This window comes from Camellia sinensis, chromosome 9 (genome assembly GCF_055761805.1).
Source record: "Camellia sinensis isolate YWXY chromosome 9, ASM5576180v1, whole genome shotgun sequence".
Taxonomy (NCBI): Eukaryota; Viridiplantae; Streptophyta; class Magnoliopsida; order Ericales; family Theaceae; genus Camellia; species Camellia sinensis.
Window position 1 is genome coordinate 32,228,098 of NC_138969.1, and position 13,906 is coordinate 32,242,003.

The window sequence follows — 13,906 nt, forward strand, 5'->3', positions numbered from 1 at the left end:
ACATCTCAAGAACTCATTTATTCTGTAATTTTTTTTTGTTTTTTTGTTTTTTTGTTTTCTTTGTTTTTAAACAGTGTTTTTTTAGTTTCAAATTTACTCTTAACATCATGGTTTCGTAAATTTCATTTACTATTTCTACACTTGCTTACGGAGCAGCCGATAAGAAAAGTTCACTACAAGAATTTACACATTTGGCGACTATTTTTGGCGACCAAAAAAATTTTGGTCGCAAAAAAATGATATTTGGCTACCAAATATTAAGTAGTCGCGAATGATCATTAATTTTGGCGACCAAATATTATTGGTCGTAGAAGGTTATATTTTAGCGACCAAAAAATAAGTTGGTCGTAGAAAGTGGTATGTTTTTGCCGACCAACTACACATTTGGTCGCGAAAGGTCACATATTTTTTGGCGACCAAAAATTTGGTCGCCAAAAACTTATTTTCAGCAACCAAAAAAAATTAGTCGCCAAATTATATTTTTAGCGACTAATATTTTAGTCGCTGTTGATTGAGATTTTGCGACTAAAAAAATTTGTCGGCGAAGGTAGCTTTTTTGCGACTAATATTGTCTTTTGGTTGCCAAAAATTTGGGAGGGAAATTTGAAACATGGAGGGGGAAATGAAAATTTTTTGCGAGTAAAAAAAATTTCTCTCCATCGTACCATCTCCTCTCTCTCTCAGGTCTCTGCTAAAGCTCTTCAAACCCCTACCCTCTCTTTGCATCGGACACCAAATCCCAAACCCTCCTCTCTTTCTTTTGCAAAAACTCTTCAAAACCCTCACTCTCTCTCTTCTTTAGACCCCAAATCCCAATCCCAAACCCCAACCGGCATAACAATGAGTGAGAAGGAGAAGATGAACAAAGAAAATACACACAGACAGAGCTCTGAACCAGAAGAAAAGAACAAAGAAAGAGAAGTAACGACGGAGAGAGAAGATGGCCGAAAGGAGACGGAAGAGACTTACGCACGCAAAGAACACTTCCACCCTTCAACCAGGTTTGTAGATTCAAACTAGGGTTTTGATTTGGGGATTTTCACTAAAAATCAAGGTTTTGATTGAGCAATTCGAAAATTCTGTAAAATTAGTGAACCTTAAGGAACTCTAGTTTAACAAAAAATTTGGTAATGTTATTAATTTTCACGAGTATCCAAAACACTGCGCACCAAAACACTCGTACAGCCCTAAAAGGGTCGCCGTTCGACCGTGTTTGTAAGCTCTGAGCTCTGGTCATGGCTTCAAAGAAGAAACCAAACAAGGCAAAGCGACCCAGACAAGGCTTTGAACAGCTCGACCGCTTCGATTCGCTTCCATGGAACTCTTCTCTCTCCGAAAATGACGACCCTTTCTCTATCTCTATTGGCTCTAGCGAACTCGAGGGAGGTTCAATTAGTTTTCAATTTCAATTAAACGAAAATTTTGGGTTTTCATGCTGTTTTTCGTTATGGGTTTCTGTTAGTTTTTGTGCACATGCTTCAGAATTCTAAACAGTTGAGTTCTTTTAGTTTCCTGCATTTTCTTGGCAACCAAACAGGGGTTGATGTTGGAAATTTTAAGAGATGATGATATATACATATTTTTTGGTTGTGAATGTAGGTTTTCTATCGCTTGAAGAGATTGATGAATCTGAGTATGGTTTGGAAATTCCTAAACCTGAGAGAGAAAACAAGAAACAAAGGACTAAAGAAAATAAAAATGAGAAAAAAAGGAAGCATAGTGAAGTGGAGGATGAGCTTGGTGGTGAGGTTGAAGCTGTAAGTGAAGAGAAGGATAATAAAGTGAAGAGAAAGAAGAAAAAGAAGAAGAAGAAAAAGAAGAACAAGGATGCAAAGAATTCTGAGGAAAATGAAGAACCAACTGCTGGTTAGTGTTTTGAATTCTCTTCAATTTTTAATAATTTGAGTCAAAATTGTAATTCTGCTTATTTATTTTTTAGTAAATTTGTGGATTAGTATAAAATTTTGTTTGATTAGATTGAGGTTAAGGTTTCTTATAGATTTTGTTCTGAACATGTCAATGCTTTAGTATTTATCCATTTCTGTGCTAGATAAATCATAATTTGGTATATTTTTGTCTCTCTACATATTAATGGTAATTTATTGATCTTTGGGTTGGGAATGCATTTAAGGTTGACAAGTTTTGATCTCTTTTTTCATATATAAATGATTTGGTAATATTTTGGTTCTGATTCACTACAAATGTACTTGTTATGAGTCTGCCACTTATCAATTTATGGGTCAATCTTAAAGTTAAGTTTATGAGATAGTGCAGACTACTTCATAAAGTGATTAAATTTGTTAGATAGTTTGTATTTTGGATTCTGTTTGAACGAGTGTTTTTTTTTTTAACAAAATTAAATTGTGACAGAAGTCAATGATCCCAAGGAGGATATTGAAGGAGATTCAGTTGATGAAGCTGAATATTACGCTTGGAATGAACTGAGGCTACTTCCCCTGCTTATGAAAGCAATATATAGTCTTGGGTTTAAAGAACCAACACCAATACAGAAAGCTTATATTTTAACATACTTCTGTTCTGTCTATCATCGAAGCTAGAGTTTTGTGTGTATAGAGACCTAGCAACTAGATGTGACAACTAAATTTGATTTGCCCTTATAGAAGATTGATGGTACTATCTTTTCACCTTTGGCTATCAGTTCTATTCTATGATATATGTTGATGAACTTAACAATGATTCTTAATGGGACAATGGTAACATGTAATTAATTGAAACAGGTGACCATGGATCAATTAGGTTATGTGGCCTACATGAAGATGGGCTTACTATTCTGACAAATGGGTGTAGTTTATTAATTGCATGGAGAGGGATATCATTATAGTTCCCATGCTCTTACAAACCTGCTTAATTCCAAAGATTTTTGGGGTGCTTTCTCATAATTTGGTTTTTAAAGATTTTTGTGCTAAATATGTTTTATTCTTTCATGATAGTTTATATTCTTTTCTGCTAAAATCAAAGCATGTGCCATGAATCATTTGTGTACAAGGCGTACTCATTAGGATTAGAATATTTGATGGGATCATTCTCTTAGAAAAGTCATATGGAATTAGATGGAAAGGATTTTGTTATCCTAGATTTAGATAATTAATTTTATATATAGGACTTGGGAGTATATAGAATTTTAAGATTATTTGTAAGTTGTGGTACATGTGATTTTATGATTTTATTTTGACTTAATCTTTTGGCATGCTTGAGGTTGGCTTATGATGTTGAAGTTTCAATGAAGAATCTTGAAGATAAAACAATGTCTGATGAGGTTCAGAGAGTGAAGCATTGGTTTTTAAACAGAAAATGCTTTCTACTTTTACACAGAAGTGACCATGTTTACTTTTAACTACTATTTGTTGCTGATCAAAACCAAAAGAAAAATAAAGAAAAATAAAAGAGAGAGAGAGAGAGAGAGAGAGAGAGAGAGAGAGAGATTAAATTTATAACGGTTACCTTCTTTGCATAATCAATGACTTAGTGTGGATGCAAAACCCCATCTCTCTAACCTATTTTTAAAATTTTAAATGCTTAATCTTATAAAACTACCTAAACTTTTGAGTATCTCACAATCTTGGTTATCAAGGTCTGTATAAGTTAATGCATCATGATTTATCATGCGATTCAAACCTAAGAAATTAGACAACACTTAGGTTGTGTTTGTTTCATAGAAAGGATTGGAATAAAATGAGTTGAAGTCTATAGAAAGAAATTAGACAAACTACCTAATGATATGTTTCACTGAGAAGCCGTAAAGTTGAATTCTATAGCCTTGTTACATTATAAAATTGGATTTAGTGAAGGAATAAAGGTTTATTCATGTGTTCAAGATTTAGTGAAGGAATTCTAAAAGCTTTTGCAATGGTTCTGATGCAATCTTTTTGGAAAAGGTTAGTTATTAAAGTCAATCTAGTACCAAGAAGAGCTGGATCTGCTTTAAGTATCTCTAGTTGGGGTCAGAAGCTGGGGCAGAGCTACTAGATATCTCCCCCTGCACCCCCAGTTCCCACTCCCAGTTATAATGTTTTCCTACCCCTCTCCACTTTAGTGCTGCTTACCTTTCTCCACCATTGTCAGAAGTAGAAGATGAAATTGTGGTATTTGATCAATATCTTGAATGTAGGGTACTGGGAGAATACACTTTCTATTCCTAGGGGAGTTGATCATGGCCCTCCATCTGTGAACTCGCCTAAACCATGTAGCCGAGAATTGGTTCGAATTCGACTTTATGACACGGTTAACACTGGCTCTGTCTTCTTTGTGGTCTCAGAGTTACAAGAGGTAAGTGCAACACACTACAAGAAAATCAAGATTTAGCATCGTTTTTTATTGTATCGGCCTGAAAAAGGCTGCTATAGATAGGCTATTGTAGCGGTTATTGACTGCAACTAAAAATAAAAGTTTTAGCGGCATTTTTTCCCTAAAACGCTGCCAAAAGGCAAAGCTGTACATGATAGCTGTGTTCCTAGTGAAGTAAGGGATAACCTTAAATAATATTAACAATATTCCATTGCTAAATAAGAGAGTGGAGAATAAAAAAGAGAGAAAATGAAGGGAAGGATTAGTATACTTTGATCTCTTTATAATTGTTGACTTCAACACGGCAAGAATTTCATCTTTTTCTAATTATAGTGAAAGAATTTCTTAAAAGCAACCAAATAAGCTACCTCCACATTTGTTGTTTGTTTTTATGGCTGAACTACCATATATCTTCTAGATATACCCCCTTGCACCTAATGGTGAGCTCATATACAGCAGCCTCTTTGCCATAAAAAATGGCATAATAGCAAAATTATGACATGGAGTCTTTTCTAAAGAAATCTAAAAATGTTGTCAATATCATACCAATGTTCTTATGCAATTACTGAGGGACAAGTTGCACTACTAGAATTTGCTTGTAATTAAACTCATGCTGAGCTTTTTGCTATACTTCTTGTTTTTAGCATGAAGGCATAAAAGAGCAAATTGAAACGAGCATTTTCTTTATGAAGAATAGCAACTATTTTCATGTTTATTTCTTGTTCCTGTTTGTTGTTATGGTTAGAAAATTAGTTAGTTAGATTTTTTTTTTTTTTTTCATTCCAGATTGCACCAGGGATAACCAGCGTTTTCTTCTTTTCTTCCTATGTTTTGCAGGCTACGTTCACTGACATTCTGAAACAACTTGGTATGCCTTCTTCATTCTTATTTGTTAAATCTTATGTCAAGTCTGATGCTTCATTGAGTCGAGTCGAGTTGAGTCTATGAATCTAATTTAAAAGTGTCTGTGAAAGTTTAGATGATACTCAAATTCTATTTAGCAATATGTTGCATTTTAGTAATGAACATTGAAAAATGAGCCGAAAATGTTTCGTTATTCCAGTGGCTTAAATAATCCTTATGGATGTATTGCACTTCAATGGGAAATTAGGCCTGCTCTTGAATGGCCTAGGATTTATTAAAACAGTTAATTGACTTGACTTTGCAAACATCAAGTGGAACCTTGTTGGTCTACTTTACCCAAAAATTTCCACTCTCACACAAAGATATATATATATATATATATATAGATAGAGAGAGAGAGAGAGAGAGAGAGAGAGAGAGAGAGAGAGAGAGAGAGGCGTGTGTTTGATGATGCCTGTGAAATCACAATGGCCACAACTTTTCATTTATGTGATGTGCGTGTGCAACTTGACTAAAGACTTCAAAAAAAAAAGAGAAAACATTTGGAAGGTCATTTAGACTATTCGATTGGATGGGAAGGACGCTCAAGGTAGGCCTGATGTTGTAGGAGAAGTACTATCACTAGCTATTATATTAAATATTGGACCCCTTACCTGAGGGCATTCAAATCTGGGATCCAAGGTTAACTACACTGCACATTGTCTTCTTTGAATTTTATTTTTTTTTTCCTATTTTTTTTTTCTTTCTGTTTTTGTTAAGAGAGAGCACCTTTTAAATGAATCACATATGCTTCAAGCAGTTTTTGGGGTTTAATTAGACTGCACCTTTCATTTATTTATATTTATTGGAAAGCTTTTATTACTTAAAAAACAAAATGTACACTAGATAACACATCTCTCCTACATTGCTACCACACATATTTTGCATGTATGCCATTGAGAATCAAAGGTATTAGATAGTGTGCATGTTGTCATCCTGTCACACATTTTACATGTTATTCAAAGTTGGCTCAATATCTATGGCATCTCATAAAAGAAATGGAACTTCTTTACACTATCAAATTGGTATATATAGATGTATGGCCCATTTGAATACTTTTCCACTATCCATTGTGAATGTATATTAAAACGAAGATTCTCCTAGGAAGTCTTTTCTCTTCCATTCAACATGTGTTGTGCTAGCTTCTTTTTTGCCCTTCACCAGTCAACAAGCTTTTGTTTCAATTGCAATGTATTCATGTAGTTATTGTTTTCAATTCGAGTACTATGCTTTACTTTCTTTTTTTATATGATTTCCATGGACTATCTTATGTCCTCAAAACATCCATTTCTCAACCTTATCCAATATTTCTTTCCTGCTGAGAGTCTCCTCCTGCTGAGAGTCTCCTCAACCTTATCCATTTCTCAACCTTATCCAAAAATCTCCTCAACCTCAGTTTGCCTCTTTAAAGCAATTTCCTTCATCCTGCTAGCTTTTAGTTGATCAAGCCTTTCAACTGCCACCTCAGCCTTGACAACAAAAAACAAGTCAATATTTAAACAGCAGGTATTTGATACAAATTCAAGGACCTTGTGCAACCTCTTACTCTGCCACCAGATCAAATAATCAACCAAAATTCATTGACTCAGTGGGTATGAAAGTTAGTCAAATTGATGTTAATCGAACAATATGAAATAAATTATCTTTTCCTTTTGCAGTTCTTGGAGCCGAGACTGAAACTCATCCAATGCATATAGTAAGGAATACGTTCATAGTATGTTACATGATCTTGTGCCAGCACATTTGCATAATGTAGTGCCAACCATGTTTCATAATGTGGCATCAACACAGTTTCATAATGTAGCTTCTACACATGTCCATGACTCTAGGCTTTCGCATTAGCTTGAACTTTATTTTGTGGACGCTGGTTATAGCAGCATGGATTAGTTCTTTTCTTTTTGTTATTATTTTTTTTCTTTTGCCTTTGTAAATTAGAAGCAATAGTTAACAAAGGAACTATTCTTATCCAATTTATTTTTGCTTTCTTATATTTCTCATATTTTTGGCCTTGAATTTCCATTGATTTGAGTAGGCTTGATCTGGGAAATGGTGGGGCTAGATGAAATATCACACCAAGTCATACTCGAGAGCTTTTATGATTTTGTTGAGGGGTGTGAATATTCCCAAATGACATGTTGAAAAATAGATTTTACACAATTGTATGTTTCTGTCCCAACTTGCTGACCCACATGCAGAGACAGTTGGCACAAGGATGATCATCACTGATTTACCATTTTCTTAGCGCATGCAATTGGGTGACTTGTTCGTACTCAAATGGCAGTGATCCTTCTAACCAGCTTTTCCCTACAGGTCTTTAGCACTTGGAATTTAATTGAAGTTGCCAATGAAGTCTGATTCATGTTGTCTGGTCTCCTGGTAAGGCTTCAACTAAAGCTTTTCACTACCTCTTAGATTGCTCTCCTAGGATAACTTTATATTAAGAGTCATTATCTTAGTTTTACAGTGCAAGAGGTTTTGGTCCTGCACTTTCTTCGCCTTTGATGTTTGAATTGATCCTTCATTGTCCCATCTGGGTTAGATAGTGTTTTATGTCAATGATTACTATTAATCACAATAGCTCGATTTAGTTTGGTTTTTCAGGACAATTTGTTATTCATTTGGGTTAGACTTAGATACGCTCTGTTTGTTAAAAAAAAAAAAAAAATTTGCGGCTTATTTAGCTTAAAATAATGTGCTTAAACAATGCACTTCTAAAACAGGGGGTTTGGTTCTTTTTGGGTTTTCAGGTTTAAAAACTCAAATAGTCTCTATTTTTTTTTTAAGCTGGATTTTAGATGCTTTTTCAATATTTTTATTTTATTTTATTTAATTGGAAACAAATGGAGCCTATTATTGTTCGATTGTTATTGAAAACCCCTCTTGGCTTATTCAATTGTTAATTCTCTAATTGCTCAACCCTGTTTGATCTCTTGCTATTGTTGTTGTTGTTGTTGTCGTTGTGTCTTTTTTTTTAGAAATTAATTTGTGGACATTATATTGATCAAATTCAAATTGAAGCAAATGAACCTAGTAGTTTCATTGGAGTTGCTTTTTATTTTTGGGCATTGAATTTATTTATTTATTTATTATTTGCAGTATGCCAGTTAATCAAATATGTCCTCAGTTTATGCTGATCCCTTCTATTGTTGGGTAGCGCAACTTGAATAATTCAGTTGGTACGGCCAATCCAAAAATTTGCTGTTGTTTTCTCTCTTAATGGCTGATCCATCTTAATATATAAATATGATATTCAATTTCTCTATGACAAAATGGTTGGGTTCCAATTTCTCTATTTCGTTTATGCATTAATTAATTTTATATATTTATCATGCGTCTCTGATAAATTTTCCAATTCTGTTTCTTTATCAGGTGCCTTACATCACTACTGCTTTGATGGATGCGAAGCTTGGCACGGAAGGGCGCAAGGATCTTTTTGATTGGCTATCAAGGCAACTTAGTGGATTAAGCAATTTTCATGATGCTGTAAATCTGAATTATGTATTGTTTCAATTTGTTATGCTAGATGGACGTGACTTGTGAATGAAAATTTAGAATAGTTGTATTGTGGCGAATGTTAATGAATTATGTATTGTGTCGAATGTTAATGATTCAGTTAATTTGAATGATGCTTTAAAATTATAGGTTTATTATGGATTGAATGAATTATTAGGAATTACAGGTGTATTGTTTTCTTACTTTGGCGATCAATTTAGTAGTCGCGCCAAATAAATTATTTTTTTTTGCAAAAAATAACAATTGCCGATCAAGAGTTTTGGTCGCAAAAAATACATCTATTGCCGACCAAAACAGCTCTTGGTCGTGGAAACTCACTTTTGTCGACCAAAAGTTTTGGTCGCGAAAATTAACAAATGGCGACCAAAACCTTTTTTGGTCGCGGAATGTCACGATTGGCGACCAAAATTTTTTGGTCGCGGAATGTCACGATTGGCGACCAAAATTTTTGGTCGTTGAATGTGATAATTGGCGACCAAACTTTTTGATCGGGAAAATATCACTTTTCGCGACCAAAGTGTTTTGGCGACGAAATAAATTAGTCGCGGTAATTAAATATTTAGCGACCAAAAATTTAGTCGCGAAATTCAACTTTTGCCGACCAACCACAATTTTGGTCGCGAATTACTTTTGCCGACCCTCAATTGGCGACTAAAGTAGCGACCAAAAAAATTGGTCGCGGATAACTTTTGCCGACCAAAAATTGACTTTTAGCGACCAATTTTTTTGTTGCTAAAAGTGTTAATTCTTGTAGTGGTTACACTATGTAAAAGTGAGACTTTTGATAATAAAACATCTCATTTATCATTTAATCTGTAACTAATCTCTATTTTTATTTTTATTTTCTTTTACATTTGAGGTAACACAAATGATACCAATCCCGAAAAATAAAAAAAACTCTCATGTGATAATAACTATTTTGAAGATAAGTTGTTATTTTAGTAAAAAAGTAAAAAAAAAAAAAATTGTTCATATATCAAAAATATCTTCGTTCATTCTATATTTTGCATGTCTTTTTATAAAAAAGTTACAAAAAATTTTTCTAGTAAATTATTTTTTCACCTTGTATTTTAATTAAAATATTAAAAAGTCAATCCTTAGACGGTTCTTAGAGTATTTCCATCAAATTAGTGAATAAATCATTAAGTTTTACCTTTTATCAAACTAGTTATTAATTAAATTAGTCATTTTAATTTTGATGGTTTTGACTCAATAAATGTAACTAGTAGTTCATATTAGCCAAAAATTAAAAAAGTATTACTTTTTATATTTTGAAATTAATTATGCAGAGTTTATAAAAAATATTTTCAAATTAAAATGAATAAAATAATATTTAAATACTATAGAAAAATAATAGAGCGTTTGTTAAAGAATGTATTTAAAAATATATAAAACTAAAATAAAAAAGTAACTTTCAAGTTAAATATAAAATTTTTTTTAACTAATTTGATATTAATGCTCTTAGTACTCTACCTCTTGAGGCATGATGTCTAATAATATCCAATAATGAAAGTGTGAAACCTACCAAGGTTAAAAAATTATTGGGCAAAAAGTTTTAGGCACACCAAATTTGAAAAACTTTCAAGTAGTAATGTAAATTTGACTTGACCTGACTAACTGTTGGATCGTGTGGGCTCCCACCAAAATTTTGGTCGGCAGGCTAGCCCGCGGGCCAAAAAATCAGGCTCAGACTCAGGGGGTACTCAGACCTTGGGCGGGCTGGAGGGCTAGGCCTTGGGCCTGACTATTTTTTTATTTTTAATTTTTATTTTTTTCACCACAATTTTATTTTATTTACCAAAAATGGCACTAGGCCTCGGGCGAGCCGGGTCTCGTGTTGGGCTTTGAGTAGGCCTTGAACGGGCCTTGAATTGGACTGGGCTTTGAAACAGACAGCCTCGGCCTAGGCCTAATGTCTCGGACTGGGCTCAGGCTCGAGTCGGACTGCGAGTGGTGAGCCAAATTTACACCCGTACTTTCAAGGGCTATATTTTTCTTATAAAGTTTTCAAAAGGAACACGAGGGGCTTGAATTTTAGGCTTTTTGCTTTTTTAAATTGTTTTAGTAAGCTCCTATTCAAGAAATAAGATTATCTACAATAATATATTTGTTATAATTTTGCAATGATCAACATTATTGTAAAATCAATTGTAATTTGGATTTACCAGTTACTTAAACTATCCTTACAAGATTATTACAAATAATTTTAATACATTACTTAAATTTATCCTTGGCAAGTTTTAGGTTTTGTGAAAGTTTGAACAAATACACCTAGGGGTGAGCATGGTGCGGATTGGATCGGATTGGGGTAAAATCAGGACCAATCCGTTATCTACGGTCCCTGAAAAATTGGAACCAATCCAATTCGTTTAAATCGTGGAACCAATTCGAACCAATCCATTTAAATACGGATTGGATCGGTTTAGGACCACGGATTTACATAATTAAATAACAAAAAATATATATATTACTTTAATTTCATAAAAATATAAAATAACACCATATTAGTTTCACAATAACAACATGTCTTTTTATAATAGCAACATGTTGTTCTAGAATTTAAACAACCATAAGAAAACTGGTTCGACCATAAGTATTTAGACAATTACAAATTAACACTAAAAACTAGCAAACAAAAGTAATAAAAGAATATACTATGCGAGTTTAGGTTTAGATTTGAGTTTTTTATGAATAAGAGAAGATACTATGCATGAGGGTGTATAATAAAAATATAGGCTATTTGTATACGGCCCGGATTGGTTCCAATCCAGAAAGGTTCAATCCAGAACCAATCTGTGAACTACAGATTTTTAATTTTTCAATCCGGAACCAAACCACGGATTCAAAAAACCAATCCAAACTTACTAAATTGGACTGAACTGGATCGGATTACGAATTTCACGGATTCCTTGCTCAGCCCTAAATACACCCAAAAAAAAAAAAAAAAAATGGCACAACGCTCTAAGTAGGCATGCCAACAAGTCAAGCTTTGCGCATTAAAAATGGACCACCAAATAAGGCTTGTATGAGGGAAGAGACGATTCTTTATAATGTGTGTCACATTGAGCTATTTGGGTGTTAATTGTTTTTGGGCCCATTGCCTACGCTTCTACTCCCATTCTCTCTTATGCCTTCTAACTTAGGCTCTATGCGTCCGGATCCTCTAGAGTGATCCTGTGAAGTGATCCTCTAGAGTGATCCATCATGGAGCGACACGTGTCCCATTAACGAAATCAATGGCTGAGATGATGTCTAGACAAAACGACGTCGTTTTGGTACCAAAAAAAAAAAAAAAAAATTCAGAATTTGCAGATTTGCAAATCGTGAGAGAGGATGAGGAAGAAGAAGCCATTGATGGAGTCCTCAAGGTTTCTTGGGAAGTGACAGCATGAGAGAAAGAACACAATTACACGTGTATGCACATAAGTTCTTGTTCAAGCCAGATTCTTGTTAAAGAAAAACCCAGATTCTTGTTCAAGCCTAAGTAATAAGAGGACCCATTTAAGGTAAAAAAGATCAATAAATAATTACCCAAAAAAAAAAAACTAGGAAAACTCATATGACAAATAAACAAACAAGTTGTATGCACATAAATTCAAGAACACAAGTTCTCTACTGAGAGATGTCAATGTAAGCACTCCGACTGTGAATCCAGATGAGCAAAAATCAGCTAAAATAAGCAGATCTGCAAACCCCTCTTCCCCAAAAACAAAAAAAATCTGGAATATATATATACATATAAATATATAACCAAAAAAAACCCAGGTCAGAGGCTATATAACTTATTTATTTTCCCAACAATGAATTGAAGTAAATATAAATTAAAATAGCAAGAAAAATCAAAATCTAAAAATTTGAAAACTTTACTTACCCAGTACTTAGATCATTAAAGTGATCTTCAATTTAACACACACAACTACATTTAGTTTGAGCATATACACCGACAAAATATGAAACCCAGAACCAGTTGGTAAAAAGTGAAGAAAACAAAAATAAGGGGTTTTTTTTTAAAGAGAATCAAAGACACAAAAGCAGCTTTAAAACTGAGGGAATCAGAGATGCAAAAAAAGATCGAAGACGAAGGCAACGATAGAAACTCTTCCAGATCTCTGCGGCAGCTGTGGAGCCATCTCAGTGACGTTCAACTGGGTTTCATTTGATTCAATTGGGTTTTGGGGAAAAAAAAAGAAGAACACAGAGACAAATCTGAGTTTTTTTTTTTTTTTTTTTTTTTTTTCAAATTTCAATCCAAAACGACGTCGTTTTGGCGAGGAAGAATCTCAGCCCTTCGATTGTTCACTCTAGGAGATCACTTTATAGAAGACACTCTAGAGGATCCTCACGCATATGGTATATCCATGTTATGGTAGAGGATGTCTCCCTCACACATATACAATTATTTATTGTAAGATCTAGTAATAGTAGGTAAACCGGCTTGCTCTCTATCACTTAGCCTAAGTCTAACGGATAGGGCCGAACTTGGATTATTGACCCGAATCAGGTTAGGCCAGGGCCTTAGGCCTAATACGGTTTAGGCTTATTGGTTGGTCCTACCTGAGTCCACCAAAAAAGTCTCACTAGATTTAGGCCAAGTTTGGCATGAGGCAAAAAAGACAAAAAGTCAAAAAGTCACTATCCTATTTAAGTCACATCATCTTATTTAAGTCACATCACCTCTCTAACACATCACTTCAAACCCAACCCAAACCCAACCCATATTTCATAAAAAGTCAAAAAGTACACTTATTTAGTCTTCCCAAACTAGGCCTTAGTCTGAGGGCAGGCTTAAGCCAAGTTTGGAAACTTATAAAAAAGTTAAAAAGTCAAAAAGTTAGTCAAAAAATTAATACTATTCACCAAAAGTCAATAATTATGGCTGCACAACTCCTAATTCGAATTTTCCCTACAAATCAATTTTTACAATTTTTTATTACACATTTTTTCATAAAAAGTCAAAAAGTTATCCCAAACATCCATACTTTCAACCTCAATTTTTTAGTCTAAAAAGATAAAAAATACACTTATTTAAGACACCCCAAACAATCTCTTAGACTCCACTTTTGCAATCCAACCCGACTCCCTACTTTTATAGAGAGATCGATTCCCATAAAAAAAAGCTAGCATTGGATATTGATAGACAAATCAACTACTTCCGATTCCTAAAAAATTATTGAAAATAAAACCT

General features: G+C 33.9%; 1 protein-coding gene across 3 annotated transcripts; it reads left to right on the forward strand.

The window, feature by feature from the left end:
* The first annotated feature begins 693 nt into the window (after nt 1-693).
* LOC145788765 (uncharacterized) lies at nt 694-8,847 on the forward strand. 3 transcript variants are annotated; one of them, XM_082886486.1, is made up of 7 exons: nt 1,144-1,386; nt 1,600-1,866; nt 4,130-4,287; nt 5,143-5,173; nt 7,519-7,584; nt 8,305-8,384; nt 8,578-8,847. In XM_082886486.1, exons 1-5 carry the CDS (start codon nt 1,236-1,238, stop codon nt 7,524-7,526), a joined length of 615 nt encoding a protein of 204 aa, XP_082742612.1. In that variant the 5' UTR covers nt 1,144-1,235; the 3' UTR covers nt 7,527-7,584; nt 8,305-8,384; nt 8,578-8,847. The 3 variants fall into 3 exon arrangements, with proteins under 3 accessions (XP_082742613.1, XP_082742612.1, XP_082742611.1); XM_082886487.1 differs by lacking the exons at nt 1,144-1,386; nt 8,305-8,384 and adding an exon at nt 694-1,001; XM_082886485.1 differs by lacking the exon at nt 8,305-8,384.
* The last annotated feature ends 5,059 nt before the right edge of the window (nt 8,848-13,906 follow it).

Excerpts from the sequence above, each read along its gene's own strand:
- LOC145788765 (XM_082886486.1), top strand. The coding sequence starts at position 1,236 with ATGGCTTCAAAGAAGAAACCAAACAAGGCAAAGCGACCCAGACAAGGC. Across the intron at positions 1,867-4,129 it reads AAATGAAGAACCAACTGCTG|GGTACTGGGAGAATACACTT; the intron begins GTTAGTGTTTTG and ends TCTTGAATGTAG. Across the intron at positions 4,288-5,142 it reads TGGTCTCAGAGTTACAAGAG|GCTACGTTCACTGACATTCT; the intron begins GTAAGTGCAACA and ends TATGTTTTGCAG.